The sequence below is a fragment of the Tetranychus urticae genome, chromosome 3 (assembly GCF_039701765.1).
Source record: "Tetranychus urticae isolate SD_2017Ah chromosome 3, NJAU_TeUrti_SD_1.0, whole genome shotgun sequence".
Taxonomy (NCBI): domain Eukaryota; kingdom Metazoa; phylum Arthropoda; class Arachnida; order Trombidiformes; family Tetranychidae; genus Tetranychus; species Tetranychus urticae.
Genome location: NC_142960.1, coordinates 21,648,018 through 21,671,249, shown reverse-complemented (window position 1 = coordinate 21,671,249; position 23,232 = coordinate 21,648,018). Strand labels below are relative to the sequence as shown.

The 23,232-nt window shown below is 31.9% G+C and overlaps 2 protein-coding genes and 1 long non-coding RNA gene across 6 annotated transcripts in view; 1 reads left to right on the top strand and 2 right to left on the bottom strand.

The window, feature by feature from the left end:
* Nucleotides 1-18,516: 18,516 nt before the first annotated feature.
* LOC149093604 (uncharacterized) lies at nucleotides 18,517-20,424 on the bottom strand. Its single transcript, XM_089269756.1, has one exon. The coding sequence runs from the start codon at nucleotides 20,087-20,089 to the stop codon at nucleotides 19,136-19,138; it is 954 nt and encodes a 317-aa protein (XP_089125882.1). The 5' UTR covers nucleotides 20,090-20,424; the 3' UTR covers nucleotides 18,517-19,135.
* Nucleotides 20,425-20,523: 99 nt separating this feature from the next.
* On the top strand, nucleotides 20,524-21,329 carry LOC149093603 (uncharacterized). Its single transcript, XR_016200224.1, has 2 exons — nucleotides 20,524-20,762; nucleotides 20,907-21,329. It is a non-coding gene; the product is annotated as an uncharacterized LOC149093603 (long non-coding RNA).
* The window catches only part of LOC107364939 (uncharacterized), a 25,432-nt gene continuing 22,963 nt past the window's right edge, over nucleotides 20,764-23,232 (bottom strand). For all 4 annotated transcript variants that reach the window (XM_015932394.3, XM_015932393.3, XM_089269755.1 and 1 more), the window contains 2 exons: nucleotides 21,667-21,889; nucleotides 20,764-21,604 (listed from right to left, as the gene is read on the bottom strand). In XM_015932394.3, coding sequence (XP_015787880.2) covers nucleotides 21,512-21,604; nucleotides 21,667-21,889 — 316 coding nt within the window. In that variant the 3' untranslated portion in view covers nucleotides 20,764-21,511. The remainder of the gene's footprint in view (nucleotides 21,605-21,666; nucleotides 21,890-23,232) is intronic.

Genomic DNA, 23,232 nt, shown 5'->3' with positions numbered 1-23,232 from the left:
TCACATGCTGTTGACTCACTATCCATCAAACCATGCTGATTCTGATCCTTAACATCCTCATGTCCAAGGTGACCTTCAAAACTCTTCCTGTAAGTATGAGATTAGCTGAGGAAAAACAAGCATCACAAGAAGAGAAGAAAAAAACAAAAACCAAAAACTCAATTTTCATCTCAATCTAAATTATTATTTATCGATGAAAATCTTTACACTTTTTTTTGATCCATCATTTTCTCAGCAACTTTATTCCTTCACCAATTTCAATATCATTTTTTGCACCTCATCTTGTTTCACCATCATTTTGTCAAGCGTCAAAGGCATTGAAGCAAACAAGCAACTGCCAACTTCACAGATCAATCTTGATCATGTTTCATCAATCCATGAGTTGGACAATTGTTCATAACTTTTGATTGCCATTCAGCACCTCACTTCAACCTTCAACTGAAATTAAACTTAAAACTTTGGACATTTTTCATTTTTAGTTCAACTTACAATTTACATTGTTAGTTCCGATCGATTCAATCATTTGATCTTCAACCTTTGCAAATTCATGTTTACCAAATGAAGAAAATTGCATCTGCTTCATCATCATTATCTTTCATTCAGAACTTTTTTTCTTCTCTTTTCACTCATATCTCATTCTCGATCATCAAATATCGCTGTCGAACCATTCATTCACTTTCATTGAACCATTATTACATTAGCATCCCAAAAGGGATTTGCTTAACAATGAACTCATGATAAACTTAGTACTAATCGTCAACATTCCGATTGATATTTCATCCATTGTTATTGTAGGTAATCATGTTACATGTTTACATGATTGTCCTCTGCAACTCATTCATCAGTTTACCTGCCTTTTCAGAGGCTCCTTATTGTTCACTCTTGTTGAAACAGCAGGACAGTCTATGGTTCCTGTTAGTCCTTTTCAACTTTGCTTTTCTTTTCCATTTGACTCTGAGGAATTGATGACAATTGATTAATGAACCATCGCTATTTTACCAGCTAAAACTGTGAATCATAATGAAGTGAGCAACTATTAGATTAACGAAATTGGTAAAAAACGAGTTTTTTCAGTGTTTAGTTAACCAAACCTAAAAGCTAAAAGCAATAAAATGTTATATCAAAGACTAGTTAGTTGTGATTAAGTTTACATGTTAAATGGAATTATTCATCGGCTTGGAATTGAACAATTCTGGGATTGATAGGTGGAAAGATTGTGATGTTACGCTTGTGCTTAATCAGAAGGAATAATCAATTCAAAATTCCAAGAAAACAAATCATTCTCATCAAGGATTTTCCGAGTTATCAAGTAACAGTTTCTGTTGACCCGAACTTGCTTCAAACACAACTTCAAACCATTTAAACATAACATTTGACTCGAAACTTTCAAACGGCAAAACAAAATGTCAAAACGAAAGGCAATTGGTGCTATCGTAAGTTTCGATATGAGAAAAGCTGATTTCATGCCACTTTATGATAGATTCTTGAGCTTTTCAGAAAATTGCTGGATTTTTATGGTGAGTTGATTGTGACTGAATTCATGAGAATGTGCAATGTGATCGCATTAGTGGCAATGGCTGTAAACACAGAGTAAAGTCAATCGTCAATTAATTGTGAACAAACAAGAAGGAGTTTAAGTCAATGTGATTATCCTGTTTACAATTGATGTGATTGTCAATTCAATTAAAGATTAATTACACTTGATCCATTGTCACTTTTGGTTGAGCAACACTGAAACACAAAAAGTTTACCAATTGATGTGTGAGATGAAAGGAAGAGAAGAAGAAGAAGAAGAAAAAGAAGAAAAGCCAAAAAACAATCTTCCATCGTCAGATTATTCCAATCATGAGCAAGACTTTCTTTTAGCCAGCATTTATCCTCTTCTATCTATCATGTAACTTGTCGTTGGTATCTGTGTTTTTTGTTTCCCCTCAACTTGAATTTCCTTGTTGATTTAATCTTGAAACGAAAAGATGATCCAACGGAAATTAACTTTTACCGACTTCAACATTCATTTGGTTGTTTTTGTTGTTCAACTGAAGACTACAAGTTGCTCATGCTAATAACAATAACAATAACATTAATGATACTGATGATGATGATGATGATATTAAAGATTAGATCAGTAACAAGAAAAGATTTAACCAAGCAAAACAAATGCAGAAAAGGAAACAAAATAAGGATGAAAAAAGTAGCAAAGTAAAGGGCAGAAATGAACAACAAAAAGCCTCAGAATCAAAGCTTATTGTATCATTACCATCATTATCATTATCTGATGTTTTGAAAATAATCTGAAAATAAGCTTTAATTCTGCATTAAAGAGTATAAATTTGTTTCCATGAAACAATTGAAAATTGTTGGACTGAACACAAGCAGCAAGATTAATTGAGTAAATCAGCATTCCATTAATTTGAGTCTTTTGCATCTGATATCAATCAACAACAAACAGAAAGATGATGTTTTCACTTGCCCATTATTCACAAAAGTCAACATTTGAATGCTTCCCAGTTCCTTATAGACAGGGAGTGAATAAGTTTATCACAATATTTACTGTTGTCATTGTGTTGCCTATTCAACGAGTCAACATCCAACGTGTCAAGTTTATTTTATGGATCAAAGAAGGTTATGAGGAAGAAGAAGATGAAATGCATTTAGTATTCATACAATGTCAGGTCAAAGCCACATATTTGCTCTACAATGGTTCATAAGTTTCCATCATTTCAATCATCTGTGCTGGACAATGAACAGTAATGATGAAATTTTCCTCATTTCTGATACAATATAATGTTTCCTTTTGTTCCTAATCAATAGTCGGGTTAACAATGAACAATAATTCAAAGGCAAAAGGTCTTAAAAGTAAATCTTTGACATTTCAATTTGAGCTAAATTTTGATGAGAAAAAAATCTTAAACTAAATCAATAAAAAATTGAGAAAAAAGCAATTCTTTGTTTTTGGTCAATAACAGCTTTATGCCTTTAAATATTCATCCCTGAGTGATGGCCAGATGAGACTGATAACTGACCGTTATTTTCATCAAGTGTTTCATTTAATGTTCACTTTTCACTCAAATTTACTCGAGCCTCTTGAGGCAACCAGATCAACAATTGAATCAAATTGTCCTCTTTTTACTTTGCCATTTTGATTGAAAATTTTATACCAAAAATATTTCCCTTTTTTCATAGCTTTTATTTGCTCCAAGCAAATTGACTGATAAATTCATCCATTGGTAAACAGTTTTATTCATTTTCATGCTGATTCAGGTTGGAAAACAAAAAATTGTTATTTCTAACCAAATTTTGTTCTCTTGCTCTTTGCTGATGAAAAAATGATTTAATTAAGAAAGGGTTGAAGGCAAGGTTGAGTCGAAAAATGTTGAGATTCAGTTTTCATGAAGATACAAGTTGTTGGGAGAAAAAGTAAATTCATTGAAACTTTCTTTTTTCCTGGATTTCCTTTTATATCATTATTCATTATGAACAGAAGAGAATGACAAAAATGATTGAAACAAATTGATCCAATCTTAATCTATTGAACATATTGACTTAATCAGAGTTTTTCCGTTTTTTTGTTCTTCGCCAGAAACAAGGTTCAATTGATATGAAAGTGATTAACGATAATGATTTGATGATTTGATAATGATTATGGTTGATACGATAAATCAGTCAATCCTTTCACTCCACCCAGTCACTCTGTTTTGAGGTCGACTTGAATCCAGAAACAATATTAAACGTTAAACTGTTGACCCATTTTGGATTCACTTTTGATTGATTGACTTTTCATTTTCATCATTGAACATGAACTCTGCTTTTCCTGGTTCAACATTACCATCTCTGTGGTTCAATGGTTCACATGCAAAACCAACATGCTGATGGAAAGTCACATGGAATTGAAGGGAAACAAAGGGTTAACTTGAACTGATAATAAAGAGAAGATGTGAAAACTTGGAAAAGGCTGAAGTTTTGTGGTGACAAATGCGATGAAATTCAATAATCAAATCAAGACATTATTATTATTCTTGTCACTTCATTGTGAATGATAACTTGTTTAATCTGAAGGTTCAGAGTGCAATCAGTTTTATCACCTTTATAATTGCATTTATTGTAATGAGTCACCATCTTCACTGGATTCTCTGAGAATGAAAGGGAATTTTTGTTCTTCTTTTTACTTCTGTTCATGTTTCCTCCAAACATTATCACCATCATCATCTTATTTCATTAGTCGCTGTAACACTTACATTTGTCAAATGAAAACAAAATTGAAGTTAACTGTTGTTGATGTTTTCCTATTCAGGCTGACATTATCACGAATCATTCTGTATCATGTTGATAAAATTCTGGGAATGATGAAAAATGATGATTCAATTAGGATGACCCTGAGACAGAGGAATAGGTCACCTCAACATGTCAGTATATTCAATAAAATGGCTAAGCATTTGTTACCGAATCAACTTTGACATGAAAACAATATTATCATTAATAGTTCAACTTGGACGAAACGAAGAGCTTATTTCATGGAAAATGTAAGATTGATTCTTGCTATTATTATAAAACTGAAACATGTTTACAAATAGGCAATGAAGTTGTTTATGTCGACTCATGTTGTCACTAAAAATGTAAACATTTCATGAACGAAATGTTCCAGCAAAAATGAAAATGATTTGATTTTAAATGAAATAGAAAAGGAAATGTGAGTTACATTGAAATCGAAATTAAAAAGATTGAAAAGTAATTAACTTTTCAACTTTTCTTAACTTTACCTTTTGCAGTCTGAAAGTTATGGGATCATCAAACAGGTGCTTGAAACCATTATTTGCTTTTGCTTTGTGTTCATAATGATCTTCACCGGACATCAGATCTGGTTATTTTTTCGGTTGAGAATCACTTATAAGATGGATGGAGACCTCGCTCAATGGAATCGAATCTGACACAAATATTCATCCTGAATATCGTAAATGCATTTTAAATGCAATGCATTGCAAAGGTGTCACCTATGCTGTCGATGTTACACCAGATGCTGAATATGGAGACTGTGTAGATTAAGTTTTGGTACATAAGTAATAGAAGACAGTGAAGGACCTTACCAGACGAGAGTCTTATGCAGTGAAATAGCGACAATCAAGTCAAAGAAAATATTATGTTTGAAAATATGTTGGATATGTAAAAGTTTCGTATTTTATGCCAATGAGGGTCGCTTGTTCTTTAGACTTTTTTGCTCGAGATAACTTGCAGCACTTGATTGCGTTGAACTTTTCGTTGATTGATGTTGAAAGAGCAAGAGTTTCATCCAATGCGTCATAAAATTGTGATGAACTCGCCATTTTGCAGAAATATGCTTTTAAAGAATAAATTTTGATAAAATGTTTCGTTTTAAAGTCAAATTGCTGAAGATTTCTATGTTTTACCCTAAAATTAAATTTAAATAAAGTTTTATTTTATTTTATCAAAAGTTGAATTATACAACAGATATTTCTCTATTTACTCAACTACCAACTTCATGAATTTTTACATCAATTTATTCATTTGATTAGCAATAATTTTCATTTTTGTGCTTTTGTGCATTCGATGCTGTCTCATGCTGAACTTTATTTTGTCTACAGTAATCAGCAAAACTAAACAAAAAGAGATTGAAAATTTGACTCAGTTTATGTATTTTTTGCACCTCATTAACATCAATGAAAGTTAATCAAGCCAAAATATTCAACTAATTTAATCCTTACAAGTTAACCTTTACTAACAAAATGAACATGCTGAAACAATGAATTTTTCTGATGATTCTCTTCCACTTCAATTGTTATGTTTTCATAAAAGCTTATGACTTTTAAAGCGACAAAACTGATAACTTGAGGTGAAATGCATTGATGAACAAGGTTTTTTCACAAATTTTTCCACCTGAAATGAGACAGAAAAAAAGATTTACCAAAAGATTTGAGTTTAATGGAGAGTCAAGATTCAGGTAAACAACATTTGAAATTAGCAGATTAACAGTAGTTAACCAGAATCGATAAATTTTCTGTTCTTTCCTGAACAAGCTTTTCTTGTAGCATCCAGCAAAGATATCCAGCAAATATTACGCATTAAGGTTTTGTATTCATTACAATTGAATGTTTTACAAACAACATGAAACCAGACAAAACCTAAATGCTCAGGAGGATGAGTAGGGATGGAAATGGTGATTCAAAGAGCTGATCAATTGGTCAATCAGTTTGGTGCCTTTTACCTTATTACATTGCATTAGGGAAGATGAAATAATCAAAGTTAAAAGAAGCAAAACCAGTTAATGCAATAGTAAATTAACTCCCAGTACAACTTATTTACTCCCAAGCAACTGATACACAATAAGAACATTTTATTATACTTTTGTGTTTTGTCTTCTCATCTTATTTTGAAACTTTTTTTTTTCTTCCCTGTAAAAGTTGACTCATTGAATAAGGAAGAGAATGAAACTCTTTTATACTCAATTCTCAATAATCAGGTTAACTTTAATCTGACTTGACTCTTCAGCCTTTAATAGCCTGCTCGTTATTCATTTTTACTTTAACCCAATTACAATGTTATAATATGCAAAAAACACTGACAATAGGTTGAACTTTGCAATGGCAAGGAAAAAGTCTTGATAAATACCAGGGTAAAGTAAAAGTGCTAAAACGCAGATAATAACAGCTCACTGGGAGTGCAAAATATTAAGATTTTGATTGTATTCACATTTGACTTGGAATAATGTTGTCAATATTGATGGGTGAATAATGAGTGGTTCAATGAATTAACCATAATAGTCTTTCACCTTGTTTCTATGGTGAAAATGAAGTATTCAAAGTTGACCTAGATAATGAGGTAAAAGAATCATGGAGAGAGAATGAAAAAGGAAGAGAAAAAAATTCTTCATTGTTGAGAGAAAAGCTTTTTTTTGTGGAAAATTTTCTAAGCCTACTTAGTGGTTTAGGTTGACTTAGAGAGTGGATCAGTCCAGGTCACTGGTTGAATCAATACTAGCCTCTTACAAGTGACTCACTGTGGTGTGCTTATTAACTCATAATCATGATACTCTGGGTTAATGGAAGATGAAAAGGTTCAATGGATGATGAATATTAACAAGGTGAGTAATAACGAGAAAAAGATAAACATGTACTTTAACGAAGAGGGTAAGAGAGAGAGAGAGAGAGAAGGAAAGTTCATGATATGAATTATACAATTGAAATGCATGTAGTTATTAGTTGATAAAAGAAGGGAGGGAAAAGTGAATGTAACATAATGAGAGAGTTGAATGATCCAGGTCAACTCGAGATAATGTTCATGTACAAAATTGGTTGAACATTTTTTTCTCTCTCTTCTACCTTTTCCCCTTCTTATGTTCCAATTCACCTAGATACTTTTTTATCTCTTTTTATTCAATTCATTCTTTGTTCTAGTTCATCTTAGTTAACCAGGTATGAATAGACTGATAGTTACAATGGTGACCTCAATTTGATTACTTTCATCCAATCATTGAACTGAATCGGATTCTCTTTTTGTTTCTGGTTGCTTTTGTTGTTGTAGTTGCTTCAAACAAATAAGGAAGATTTAGATGATAGGTGAATTTGGTTAGACAATTAATGGCAAGATGAGTAGATGGTGAGCTGGAAAAGGATGAAGATGAAAAATTGGCTCATTTAATGGGTTTACTTGCCTGTTTTGTGTCACGAAAAGAGATTAGTTTGACAAAAAAAGCATCAAATGGCGAGTAACAAACTATTGTAGACATGTTTGAAACGCTCATAATGATGATTCTAGACAAAATATTAGTTACTATTACTTTGCTGTCAAAGGTGTTTCAACACAAATTATGATAATACTAAACAAATATCAGTCTTGAGTCGTAAATGTTTTCATCGCTTTTATCATTTTCAAGCAATTATTCAGCCTCAATAATTGCATTGACTTTGTCTTTAAACTTGGGTTTGCATAAATGGTAGTGGTTCGAGGGTAATATCAAGTTACTCAAAAAATCGTTTGAATTACGATTGGAGCTGGATAAAGTGAAAAATAGAAAAATTTGTTTTCCATTTCCAGACTAAGCGTTATGTTGCTCTTTTATTTGGCCAATTTTCTGTTCTATTCAATGCCGTGAATCAGTGAATTTTAGAGCTCTCTCATGATGGAACTTGAAAGTCTATTTAACAACACTTCTTAAGTTTCATAGCTTAATGTTGGTTAAAGAGTATGAAGCTTCAGGACTTCTCCATGAAAAGGTCTTTCACTTTGATATGTTCGGATGTCTTTTATAGCTCGTAGTAACAAAAAGTTCAAGATTAAACACTAGCGAATGCTTGACTATCCGAAAAGAACTAATCGAAAGAGGAAATGTTCTTTCATATCATTTTCTTTATTGCAAAGTTAATCGAGAGATACATTGAGCATTAAGTTGTAGATTTATTTTGGACATTGGATGTGGATTAGTTAAAATATCCATATAGAGTCTTGCACCGATTCATAGAGTTCTTCAGCGTCAGGCTTATCCTCATCATCATCTTGGGCGTCGTCCCACCGGTCTACTTCAATATCCATGTCTGGAAGATGGTGAACTTCTCGATGCATTATTTCCCCATCATCATCATCATCAAAATTTTCACGAAGTTCCAGCAAGTCTTGTAAATCAAGTTCACTATCAGAAGATTCGATGACGCTTGTCCAAGAAACCACTAAAATGAAAAGCAAAACACTGTTCATCTTTTTACTTTCAATTTTATTTACTACAATTTAAAGATGAAACTTGCTATAAAGATTATATTTTTGATGAAGTCTTTAAAGTCTGCTCGCTGTTGATTCAAGAACATGAAATAATCATTTGATTTTAAACTGTTCAACTTCATTTGAATAGCAATTAATCGAATTTAATGATGAGAAATGCAAAGAAACAAACAAAGCTAATCAAACCCAATTGTTTTCCCTTTTACCCAGGCAAATAGTCTGCAAAGACAAAAGCAAAATAATTGACCTAAAAATGATTCTTTGATCAGGTTAATAGAGACACGATGACTTTACCCATGAACTCATGCAAGTGACAATGTTAATGTAAACTAATTTAGTAATTATTAATCACCCAATTAAACTATCCTCCAAGTTATTAAGAATAAAAGAAAACCAATTTTGCATTTTATCCTCAAAATGCCTCTTTACCAGTTTCACAGTAAACTTGAACTAACTTTAAGCCTTTTCATCATGAAAATGTTCAAACAAATCGCATCCAGATTTATTATGGTTAAATATCGTGGAAATGTAACTGCAAAAAAATGATAACTTTGGCAACAGAATGTTTGTCAGTCGAAATAAAAAACTGGCAAAACAGGGAAAAATATGTAAAGAAAAGGACAAAAATGTTGAAATAATCAGAGCATTGAAAGGAAATGCGAATACGATGAAAAGGCTTTTCTTTTTTCTCTCATGTTCATCAATACTTTGAAACTGAAAACAAAATGTAAAAATAATGAACAAAGAAACTCTCAATTCTCCTGATATCCAATATTGAGGAAACTTTTTACAACTTTTTGTGTCCTTCGTGGGATTGAACAGGAAAAACAGAGACACAATTTTGCACATGAAGCTGTGCAAGTTGAAAGAGAAAATGTTTTGCCCAAAAAAGTGTTTAATTTTGATAAATTGTGTTCGCATTAAGTGAGTTGAACCATTGTTTTTGCCAGTCTTATTCAGTCTCAGTTCAGCGTGAATGATCAGCCTTAAACTATGGCATAAATAGTGAAAACGGAAACTCGAAAAGAGTTATCACATTGTTTATCATAAATTATTGTAGATGAAGTTGAAGCCGAGAGAATAAATGAGTCAACTTTATCATGATTTAATGAAAAGCTCTTGAACAGAATTGACAAGAAAATTTTTTCACTTTGTAAGTCAAATAAAAGTGCAACAGAAAACAGAAACAAAAGTTATTAGGAAACTGAAAAGAGGAAAAAGTTGATGACAAAAAGGTAGAGAAAAGGTAATAAAAGATAAATTCTGGGCTTCAGTAGTTATTATTATCGTTGCTCATCTGGTTGCGGAATGGTGATGATAAATGTTTGTCTGATAAATTGTCAATTGAAAGGTAAGTCGAGTTAGGCTTCTAATGGTGAGGAATGGATGCTCTGATAATGAGAGTGAAAAAAAAACTTTCTGCCAGTTTCATGACAAGGTTGACAAATGATAAAAAGTCCAGGCTTCCAAGTACTCTACAGGTTTCTTTCGTGCAACTCTTCGTTGTTCATCCAATAGGCTCGAATTGGTCCTTGATGAACAGCCAATTCATTTCACCCTCTATCGCAAGTCAAAGCTTGTGCACAATTGGCTTGTCAAGAGTTGAGTCAAAGTTGTACCTAAAATGTGCATCATCGAGTTGTGACAAGAAAATGAAAAGACTTGAAACAAAACTGTTACAAAGATTCACAGTCGATTTACTTCTTATAAACATTTGACTACAAGTTTGACCTAATAGACACTAACAGTCGTGCGCTACTACGAAACTGTGATCTTTCATTGATATTGTGACAGAAGTTTAATGCTGAAAATCATCAGAGTTTTAGTGACAATAGTTGAGTTATAGAGTAGAGTAGATCTTATTGCGTTTCTTTTCGAAGAGGATTGAAGTACATGTTAATCCAAAGAAACTGATTCTTTTCCTCAGATCATTGATGCTTAAAGTAGAGTGAAAATTTCATAATTTCAGAACTGAAAGATTCCCAAGACCATTAAAAACCATCATTCATAACAGTCTTTCATTTTTCACCATTTTCTGATGAACCAAGTTTACTGAGTTTTTCATTTTTCATTTTTCACATTTTCATCTTTGATAAGATTGATTGAAGATTCAACGGTTCGATTTGAAAATTCATGGTTTCGCTTCATTTGTTAACTATTATAGCCTTGCAAAGACTCACAATGTTGTATTTTTTATCATCTTCATCATCATTATCATGAGTTTAAGCAAGACTGTTCATTGCAATTGAATGGATACCGAGACTTTTTACTCGACTTTTCTTTCCTTTTTTTCTGGTCCAAAAGATAATTTAAGACCTTTACCATTCTTTATCCTATTTGTATGTACATTTATTACATGTTGTATATGCTAACAAGATGAGGTTGATCATACTCTTTTTTTGTATCCAAACTGATGACTAAATACGATTATTATCATTGGAATCATGAGAACAAAGGAACAAAAAATCTTGGCATTCTTTTTGCTCATTCAGACAACTTGAGATGAAAGAATAAGAATAAGTAAAAACAGAAAAGAAAAATGTTTCATCATGTAAAAGTCTCTTCCATCATTCCATATTGTAACATCTTATTAATTTTTCTTCATCTTGCATATTAATAATAGTTAAGTGCAAGAATATATCATTTAGCAATCATTGAATCCCATTGTGCTAAATTGGAGCAACTGATAAATTAGTATCTCAGTCTAATTACATTGAAATATAACCCAATATCATACCTTACGAGGAAACATACGAACCAGACAACGAAAGGTGTTGCCAGTCTGACTACAAAAAACCTATTCTCAGCGAATCCAAGATTCGAAGATTTTCCATGAGAATTTTGCAAATCTCGAAACCAAATCTTCAACAGGTTCATTTACAAATCCTTTGAGACTAACCACTAATTGCTATTTGATTTTCATTAATAATTAACAATCTCAATGTAGACAAAGCAAATATTTACAAACAGTTAAAGTTGAACAACATGACAATGAATGGCAACAAGAAACTCGATTTTTGATCTCAACATAAAAGTCATTTCTCGACGAATTTTCATGTTTACTTGGAATCAATGTCAATCTTAGGTCAAGGTAAATGTGGATTCATCAACACGTATGTTTCCCTGCACAAGCGTCTCAATGAAGCTCATTGATCATGTACGAAGAAAGGCTTCAATGAAACAATAATCATCAGAACATTGGAAATGTAACAATCAAGTCTAATGATAATGATGAAGCAAAGAATTGGAGAAATATTGGTCAACATTTTCTTCTCATTTCTGATCAATCCAAATATTATAATGAAATTGTTTCCTTTTGGATACAATGGTTTAGGTAAATAATAACTGTTATGAATTATCATTATTTAGGTTAGTGAATAGCATTTTCACTCGATTTACATTACAAGTGATTTTTGTTTTTCCACGAATAAATCAAATGTCTAAAATGATAATATTGTTTATAAGAGTAAACATGGAGTTTTCACTCCCAGCTTCAAGACTATTATCAAGCTTGATTAAGTTAACCATTACGTGATCATTTTTGCTCTTCCTTTGCCAGTGTTGATGAACAATCTCAATGGGAATTGGAATACTGATAAACAATAGTCAGCAAAAGTACGAAGTAAATGAATATAAACTGACCCAATTCTGGCAACTCAAGCCTTTCATTTTTGCATCGAATTTTTCATTCCATTTTCATTGATTTGAAATGAAAATATGATCGTCTGGAAATTGAATATGGAACTTTGTTGAGTAAATTTCAAGTTTAAATATGGGCGAAATTTTCATCATGTTTCAGAACGAAACTGCCAATCCAAGTTGATCCATTAAACTGGTGAAATGTGAACCATGAAAAGAGTTCTGCTTTTACTTGTCAATTGAAAAGATGAAAGGGAAGAGGAAAAGATGAGGATAAATGGTATTGACTAACAAGCATCAAATTACCATGGCGATTGAATTATTAGTTGGCAATGTTGAAACAGACGAACTGATGTAGGCTTGAAAAATGACGAGAAAAACAAACATAGAAATGAAAACGGAAAATGAAATTTTCTCTTTTTTGTTGAACCCAATTTCAACTCATTTCAACAATTTGAAGCCTATCCATTTTCACTGGGAGTTGGAAATATATTTTTCTTATTTTCTCTTCTTGTTTCCTTTCCCTTATTTACAATTGTCAGATTTACTTTTTTCACCCTCAACTGAACTTGGATAAATTTCAATTGAACTTTGATGGTGAACAAAAAAAAGGATAAAAGATGAAAACTGTTCAGCTGTTGTATTGATAACAGAAAAGAGGAACAAATTTTGACAAAGTTTCTGTCAAATCTGTTCTACGATTTTCATTTTTGGCAGTTTTAAGACTCCAATTCAATTGGAAACTTGTTAGACGACGAAATCTGCTATTGATTCTTGGATTGTTCATTATGTTTACATGGCTATTCAATCATGGTCATGTTGTCATTTGATGCTTTACACTTTTGCAGCGACGTTTTTTGTTCTTAATCATTTGATCTTGATTAGCCATTCTCTTGGATCTGCTAATTGAAAGGCATTATCTCGTTTAAGGCAGTCTAATTTTTCCTTCATCATGTTCATGGAAGGATGAATAAATTGATGAAAACAGAAAAAAAGAAATGATTAATGAATAGTTTTATTGAATTGAATATTTAATATCATTATCGCTGAAAAAAGCTTTTAAGCTCTTTTTTTCATTATTTACTTTTTTGCCTAAACTCAACACTGAATAACAATTTGAGAAGCAATTAATAGATCTAATTGAAATTATCAACCTTTGAACGTTAGGAAATTGAGTATCTTTCAGATAGGATTTGCTCTGATGAGTTTTCATAATTTAAAAGTATAGTTTGTATTATAAAAACTTTATCGATTAAGGATTGAACTTTGCTGGGCTGAAGAGAGCAAAAAATTTCAAGCCATTAGGCAAAGTGATTGATTAACGAGTCTTTGCTCACCCATTTCGCATGAATACACCAATTAAGATTGATGCTAGATTCATCCTGTATTTAGATTAGCTGAAATTGCCATCATTTCAAATGGAAATGGCTGCCACAAAGTTGAGCTTGACGAAGCTCATCAAGTCAGCCTAAGAGGTTCACTCGCTTAGGTTTAGCATTTACTGATGAGTCGACCCTTTGCTCGTATAAATCCAGTTATGCACGAAGCCTGTTATAGTTTATCTGCACAACCTAAGAGACTCCCATGCTAGGTCAGGTCTTGTTCATTGAGTGGGCTCAAAAGTATATCTTTCTATGTTCAACGATGTTCATGTGGCTTGGCTGACTAGGTTTGGTTAGTCGACCTAGCATGTTGCACTTGTTAGGTTGACTTTACAACACTTCATAAGGGTCAATGTTATTGTTCACATTCACAATTATCATTTGTTTTCCGGGATTAATTGAGGGTTTAATTTACTGTGTATCAAAAGCTTAAGAATCAGAAATTTTTCCGGGTCCAATTTATTGGATGCTGGATTAATCTGGATTAATGAATGCACAATTTTAGCTAAAAATGTAGCCTGATTGCCAGAATTGAGTCAGTCAAATTATCACCAAGAACAAAGACTAATCTTGTTGAATTGTCGAATAACCATGAATAATAGACAGTAAACACAAAATTAATGGTCTGGTATCATCTAATGGAACACTTAACCATGTTTATTGGTATTGTAAAAATGATCATTGTGAAGGTTTATTTGCATTAAATTGTTGTGATAAACCCTTTTTTTCAGCAATACAAATGCAAACATGAATGTACCTAGAAAAGCAAAGTTTGCTCATTTAATCATCTTTGCTTTTCTTCTCATACCAATGCTAACAATAATACAATTGAAGTAATACAACCAATGGACAATCTCAAGATTCAATATGATCACTAAATAAGAGCGATAAAATACAAATAAATGTCATTGACATTTGATATATTAATACTGACCATTTGTTGTAGTCACATTTCATTGAACCTTTAAACTCAAGTAATTGTTTAAGAGCTTTATTGACTCTCTTGATTTTCTGGAAATAATAAACCCATGAAAAGCATACCATGAAAGTGTTGCAAGATTCTGTGGGTGAGAAATGCACTCAATTGAAGCAAAGTCAAAAGTGACTTGAAAAATTCTGACAAAAATCTCATTGCCTCATCAGTTCCACATAAATCTTATTGAGTTTATTTTCTAGTTTCACCTCTTTCCAAAAACAAAGCCTTCATATTTTCATGCTGAGTTGAACCTCAAGTTGACGAAATGTTTTCTCTTCTGTAAAGTGTTCCTTTTAAGAATGAATTTTCAGAATTTTCTTTGAACTGTAGATTGCATAAGAAAACTTTTATGATGTTATAATGTGTAAAATGTTCATAAATTGTACAAAAATTCAGATTTCACGTTTGAATGCTGAACATTTAGAGTTTAATCTTTAAACATGGAAAGGGGTTTTAAGCATAAAATTGTTGGAGTCAAGTTGTTAAGCTTTCATAAATTATTACTGAAATGCTTATGACTTTTGGTGGTTAGTTGACCATTGACGGTGTGAAGCTTTAATTGTTTTGGGTAAAACTTAAATTAAATTTACTAATTTAGTGAAACTTGTAAACTATTAAGTAATTACTTATTTAACCATTTATGTATCAAATTAGATTTACCATCATGAACTTTTTACAGCCTTTCTGCGTCTTTGCAACTTTTATGTAAGGTTACAATTAAACGAGTTAACACCTACGACTGCCATCCTTCACCACGCAAATAATTGCTAATTCAATCAACAAAAGGCCAAAAAAGTTCTAAATACTTAAATTTCCAATCTGCAATTCTCTGATGAATACTTAAATCTTTTTTTCATCAAGACTTAAGCATGTGAATAGCAAATAATCCAATGCGAAAAAACAAGTCACAGAGTTTAGGCAATTTAGGATAAAAACTAAGGTGTAATCGCATTTCAAAAACATTTACAACTCAACATTATTTTTTTGCCAACTTATCAAATCAGCTAAATATTAAATAATATTTCATAAAAGACAATATGCCATCAATACAAGAAAATTATAGAATCTATGTAAGTTAAACGAAATTGAACATTACGAGTAATGTTTCCCTGATTTTTATCAATATGTGAGTTTCTGAATAAATGACCCGATTAGCGATATTCCGCTGTACCGTTTTCGCCATCCAAATAATCAACATCAATTGCCCAACTTCTTAAACTTGATAATGTTTATTATGTTAGAAGGACCATTCGACGTCCAATCATCATGACGGTGCCTCAAGAAATTTTCAATCAATGATGAATTTTTGAAAAATAAAGTTTATTAGTTCATTAAATATAATTTTCGGAGCCTAAGGCTCAGTAGCAAAATGACTCTGAAGTTTTTTTCAGTGGTTCGTCTCTTCGGACAAAAATGAATTAAACGAAGGTTTCCATTAGCATGCAAAATTTCAAGCAAATCAGTGAGGAGGCAAACTCTCAAAGGCTTCCATACTAGCAATTTGCACTTCAACATCTTCAATTGATTATAATCGTAAGAAGTCGATTTGAAAATATTTGAGAAACTCCGAGCTTTTACGATTCAAAGGTCCATTACTTATAGCCGAGCAACTTGATATTGTAAGATTGAATATGAATGCGTCCCAGTTGAGCAATGTTTTCTTAACCACATAAAGTTGAACTGGGAATTGATGATGAATTAGATATTGATGCATTCAAATGGCAACAATCGCAACTTGATTTTTTCCACCACTTTAAACCGATTCTCTTGTAACATGTCATGTATTTGATTCAATGTAATCAAAAGCAATCACGCTACATAATCTTGCTCTTCATCTGTGAAATCAATTTCAGTGTGAAAACTTTAACCGCTAACCAGTTTTTTTTGTGCAATCAGTTTCAATCAAAGCAAATGCTGATGAATTCAATGAAAAGCAATTTGATAACAAAAAATGTTGACAACTTTTATCCTTCATTTGATATTCAATTTTGAAAAAAAACAGAGTTCATTTTTGCCTCACTCAAGTCTATTACATTTATTGTTGATACAATATTTCAACATTTAACAAGAATGAATAGCTCATGAATTTGCAGATTAAGACAAGTAAGCAAACAAAACAGAAAAACACTTTTTCTCACCATTTTTCCCCAAACATTTCACATTTCATCAGATTAATATTTAGTATCAATATTTATCAAGTAAAAACTTGACAGTCAATAAATCAAACGAATCAACTCTAAATTGATGAGTAAATCAAATGGACTCATTAAATTACCAAAATGTGACATCGACTTGATCAAGTCCAGTCAGTAGTTGATATTGCAAGATTCACTCAACTCTTAAAAATCGAAAAATTCTGGTTCTTTTTAGCTAACTTGAGATATTTTTACTACATTTGTATTATCTTTTGCTCTGTCAATGTAATTGTTTTAGAAACAAAAGGTTTGCCGAAATAAACTGCCAATCAATTGATGGACTTAATCAAAATCTAATTTCTTTAATTGTTCATCTAACAATGACAGAAGACGATCAAGATGTAATTCAATTTCATGTCGGTCAAATGATGAGTGGAAATGGTTAAAGATGGAAAGGCAAAGTAAATCATTTCTCTGAATCTCAAGATGTTGTGACATGTTGTCACTTTGAGAGTTGAGTTTTCCCATGAATATTTGGATCGATGGAGTGAAGCTGAACATTAAAATCATTGAATAATAATAATAAAATTTGTTTGGCTAAAAGCAAATTAAACAAGGCAAATGGTGAAAAGTGAATTGTTTAAAGCAAAGTTAAATTGAAAGTGAAAATGTTTTCTTGGTAACCCAAAAAATTTGCCATTTTCCTCTTTTCCTGCCTTTAAACGTCTATACCCTGAAGGATAACTTAACAGGGAATGAATCTTGTCTCATATAAAACAACTTTATATGCACAGTGGCATTAAACATGGAAGAAGATGAAATGCTGGAAATGTTTCCCTTCGTTCCATGATACCATTCCAACTAAACCAATTGTTTATTCATTCAAGCTCAACTTTGAACTCTTCAAATGTTAGTCAAAAAAAAGGACAACAAAAATGGACAAAAATGTTACACTAACTGCAAACATTGTTATTAAATGTGTGTCAACTTGTTTCTTCAGTTTTCAAAATTCATGTCTAATGTTGAACAAAAGTTCTTGCTTCACAGTTTCAGGAATTCAGAGCTAAATTTAGAGTTAAATTGTAGACGAATTTTATTTTTTGTTCAGCTTTTCTTTTCTCCTTTTACTTGTTCATTCCATTTCTATTGACAATCATTTTTGGGTTCATTTTTTTCAAGTTTATCTTGTAGAGCTTTAATTCTGGTTATCTTTTCCCTTTCATTCCAAAGCTGCTATCATGAAAGTTGAATTTAAAGTTGAACTTTGTTTATTTAAGAGAAGTTTTTGCTCTTCTCTGTTTTCAACTTGCGATGTTATCATTATTATTATCATCATCGCTATTATTGCCACTATTTTGGTTCCAATGTTGTTTATTTTTCTCTTCATCTGGTTCCTTCTCTCTTGGGTAATTGATGTTATTATAAACACACACACATTGAAACAAAAACAGAATCCGGATGAAATATAAAAACATTTTTTCTCTTTTTAGGCATTACTATTCAGGATTCCCAGTCTTGATTCAGTTATGTTGCAATTTCATCTTCAACTGTTTACTGTTTAAATCGTAATCTTAACCGCAAATCTTGCAAACATAAATAACCTTTAATCCGACTTTGGTTTCAGGTTTGTCAAAAAACTGCAAATTTTAATATCAAACTGTTAGTTAGTAAATAGATGATTTATTTAATCATTGCACTTCCAAATTGGTACATTTACATCTCTTTGTCGAAAAAAATTTCAAATTTTTTAACATTTTCTCCATTTTGTTTAGGTATTATAATGAAAAGCTTTGGGATTGCGATTGTATTATAATGGCCTAATATCAGTTTGCGTCTTATCATAATACTAAGCTTTATCGTTTAATAAGGTTTTGGGCATCTGTTTATGTCTTGGAATTCCTCTCTTGGAATAGGAATTGTAGCTAATAATAACTTGGGTTTTTTATGCGCTTCACAATTTGTTAATCAGTTTCCTTGATGCTTGAAACTTTGCTTTTTAGATCCTTGTGTTTGAGATTTGTTGATTTGTTGAATGTTGATGATAAAATTTTTGTCTGCTCGTAATGAGTATAACAAGATTGTTATGATGAAGAGAATGTTTTTTTGGAAAAGAAAGGCATAAAAGTGATGAATTAAGTTGCTCTTCTTTCAAAAGATAAACAAGTTGCTATTAATTTAACATGTGATGATGACGGATTGAAAAATGGGATAAAAAACACTTCCACTTTCAGCACCAGAAACTGTATCGGATTGGCTTGTCATCTTTTCCTCTTTGCTTTTCAGTTGAGAGAGTTGTTTGGGGAATTGGTAACGTCCATGATCCAGTCTATTGTTGATGAAGATGCTGATGAATCTGACGAAGAGGGAATGAAAGAGGAAAATGCAGAAACAAAATCTGAAGAGGATGGGGAAGATGAAGGTGGTGAGGGTATAGAGGAAGAAATGATATCTTGAGATGAGGAGACATAGGGAGGAGAAGATGAAGGGATTGATGAGGAAAAGTCTAACAAGGGAGAAAAAGATGACGCCGATGAATATGACGAAGATGCAAAGTCCAACGCTGGATCAAAGGAGGAAGCAGAAGGCGAAGCGAGTGAGGCAGGCGAAGAAGGCGAAGAAGACATAGAAGACGATGAAGGCGAAGAAGGCTCAGAATGTGATGAAAATGAAGATGAATATGATGTTAAAGATGCTGATGACAGGGAAGATGACAATGGTGTTTCTGTCTGAATAGATAAAACAGGCATCAAACTGACGGTGATAATAGAGGGTTTGTCATGAACAACAGTATTGGTTTTGTTGTTGTTTGGCTGAAAATTGTGTCGATAACTGTCCGCTCTTGGGCTAAGATGGGAACCTGGTAAAGTATCGTTATGTCCAAGTGGCAATGAGGTTAAATATGGATTCCAGAGAAAGACATAGTACAGAGATAAAACAATGGCTACCAGGGATACAGCAAACATGTAGGCCACAACGGTAAAGAAGCGAACCAGTTTACGCTTTTTCTTTGTCATATAAATGCCCGAAGAACTGTGAAGAACTGTGGGATAATGAATCTCTGATCTTGAACCTGAAGGTAAACTTCCACTTGATTTTGGCTCCGGTGTGGTTGAAATGGCGGTACCAGGAAAAGTACAATTTGAATGGGTATCGGTTGATGCACTTGTTCCCGCTGAACCAGCACTACAAGTCATTGTGACCAAAGTTTTTCCAGTGCTGTTTGTCCCAGTCATATTTAACTTTTTGGAAGCTGCAGCAGCCACTTTGGTAAAACCAGCAAACTTTTGTTTCTTTTAAAGCAAACACAAAAAAGTAACCAAAGTGTTAACCACTTGTCAATTTTTGGTGAGTGTGAATAATTTCACAAGCAAATTTTGATGAAACCATAGTTTGGCAAGTTCACGTAATCAAGTCAACAAGAACAATTTTATCCATCTCTTTGGGTTTCCTATTTTCTTGGTACATTTAACTTGACCATAAAAGGTTTAAACTATTTAATGGTTTCATTACAAAGTTTGACAGTCGACTAAACAAGTTAAGATTAACTATGGATGGTTAAAGTCAGTAATTTGGATAGTCTCTGTTGTTGCGCAAAAGTTAACCAGAAAAAACCGTTAAAGTTACCCAATTTTGAACCATCTACAACGACATCTACCGAGCTATATATACACTAAATGGGTACTCAATGTAAACAATGAAAGAGGAATTAACAAGGATTTTAATAAAACATTTTATAAACGTTTTAATTGTTTTCCATCTTACACGCTATTAATAAACTAATTTTGTCTAAATTATTTCTCCCGTTTATTATTTGTGTAAAGGTGAACTTTAAAGTAAGTGTCAGGAATCAGTTTCGACTCTTGAATGAAATAATCAACGTTGAAACCAAACAACTAAAGTGAACATGTAAGTTTATATTATTTTTATTATTTTAATTGAGACATTTCTCTAAAATTTGGATATAAAATATAATCACAAAGAATTGGGTAAAAAAGAAGGCAAGGTAAATGCGATTTTCTCTCTTTCTTTCTCTCTTTTTTCTCATTTAAGGTATTTTACCTTTCAAAAGAAGGGAATTTTTTCTAACATTAAGGCAATGTGGATATAATAAAACATTGAAAGATTCTTGGTGACAATCAATGATTGATCAATTATGGCTTTGACAATGAATCGTGGTATCTCCTATAATGACAATCATCATCAATTAACTGGATTAACAATAAATTTTGACAAAAAGGAAGCAAAAAACGTGTGTATGGATACAAAAAAAGGTAATAAGGTAAATTAGCTAGAATGGTTAAAAAAGACAACAGAGAGAGATTTAACAAGACCAAATCAAGACAATGAATAGTGAATCAAGTCAGTGTTTACACACTACTCTGAACTGCCCAAATCTTGTTGATATTTTTTTGTTTTTTTTCCTATTTTATCTTTCCATCAAAAAGTATTAATAAATTTATATTAAAACCTTAATTCGTTCATGTCCATAGACGGACCAAAAGCATGAATATAATATTATAAAGTGGCGAAAAAAGGGAAGCAAATGAATGAATCTTTTGCTGAATAATAGACATTTCAAGCTTTTATAGACATTAATGAATCCGTTGATCGTCTCTGGTTGACAAAGAAATCTTGCAATTTTCCTAATTTGGTTCCTAATTTGGATTATCCTTGATTATCTTCTTCTCCCATTGAGCAATTAATGGATTTTTCCGAGGCTTTGAATTACTTCCAAATGGTTGGCACACCTGATGAAAGAAGGAAACAATAACATTAATAATTGACTTTGATTTCAAATGAAAAGACTTACTTTTTTATCATATTCATGTGAAATATTTGGGTTACTTGTTGTCCGTTTCAAGCCCGCATCAACTTCATACAATGAACCATTTAGACCAACAGTTTGACCAGCATTGTCATCTCCATCATTACCATTAATGGTACCATTATCCTCATCACCTTCTTCATCATCATCTCTACCAATAAGAGCCAAATTAGGTTGCGAGAGACCCATTAATCTGGCTCGTTGCCGTCTAAGAAAATAATATCAAAAAAAGGAAACAAAATTTGATTAAAATTAAGAAATATAATCATCTCTACTTCAAAACATACTGAACCAAATGCAGTAAGTGAAACACCAGCAATACTGACCATCAAGTGACATGAAAACAATTGATCACAAAACACACTCATCTTTAAAAGACTTGATTACACAGTGAATATCAATTGTTATAATTAAATATCGTAATACAAGATCTTCAAAATTTGGGTTTTGACAATCAATCTGATTCATAAACAATAAAAGCGTTATTGGATTGGAAATTTGATAGCAAACTGATTAGGTTGTCAAGCAAAAAGAGGAAAACTGAATCTTTATCAACAAGACTCGCCTCAGGTGAGGTTAATTATTATTTAAATTGCATCAAGCATCACCAACTCGGATGAAATTAACAACAATACAACATCAATTTAATTAGGCGTTTATATCATTCAAATATATATATAAAAATTGTTGAAAACCAAACCCAAAAAGATTCATAAACTTTCACTGTTATCATACAGTATTCACCATGAGATGTAAAAATTAATGAATAGGGCTGACAAAATAGCTATTTAAACTGATTTGGATACAATATCATTAAAGTTACAAATCAAATAATGAGTAAACAACACTTAATAAATGGTTTATCACTATACATTGAAAGTGAAATTAAAATCATAATAGAATCACTTTTTTCTCTCTCATTCAAATGGACTTAATGGGAATGGTTTGCTTTAAATCAGATTGTTCAGTTCACTCTGTTGGATATTCATTTCAATCAAGTGAAAGTAACTTACAATTGAACCTCAAAGTTTTGTGATGCTTTATTGTAACCTGTAAGCTCAAAGTGAATCAAACAATTGGGTAAAAAAGCCAAACCCAAAGGCCTACACAAAATTATAATATTAATTGAGGAATGGGAAAAAGAAGGCATTTTTGATTATTATTATTGTTATCAAGACAATGTTCACAATTAAATATTGTAATACAAAGTTGAAATTGAAATCAGATATCACAAGTGATCGAAATGTCTGATTAATCAATCAAGAAAAGCAGAAAATGTTTTACCGGTTTCGATTAATTTACTAATTCACATTTTCTTGGTCTAATAATTTTCCAAGTTGATCATGATAATCCTGCTTTGTTCAATTCAATTGTAAAAATACAAACAAATTCATTGTCAACTACAATTAAACACTGAATGGTTCAATATTTTTGTCAACATTGAATTACGCTTTGAAGTCAATAAACTTATCAAACCAATTTAAATAACAATTGGACAGAATCAAGATTTCATGGTTAAACTATCTTCTGATTGTAAATCAATATTGTCAA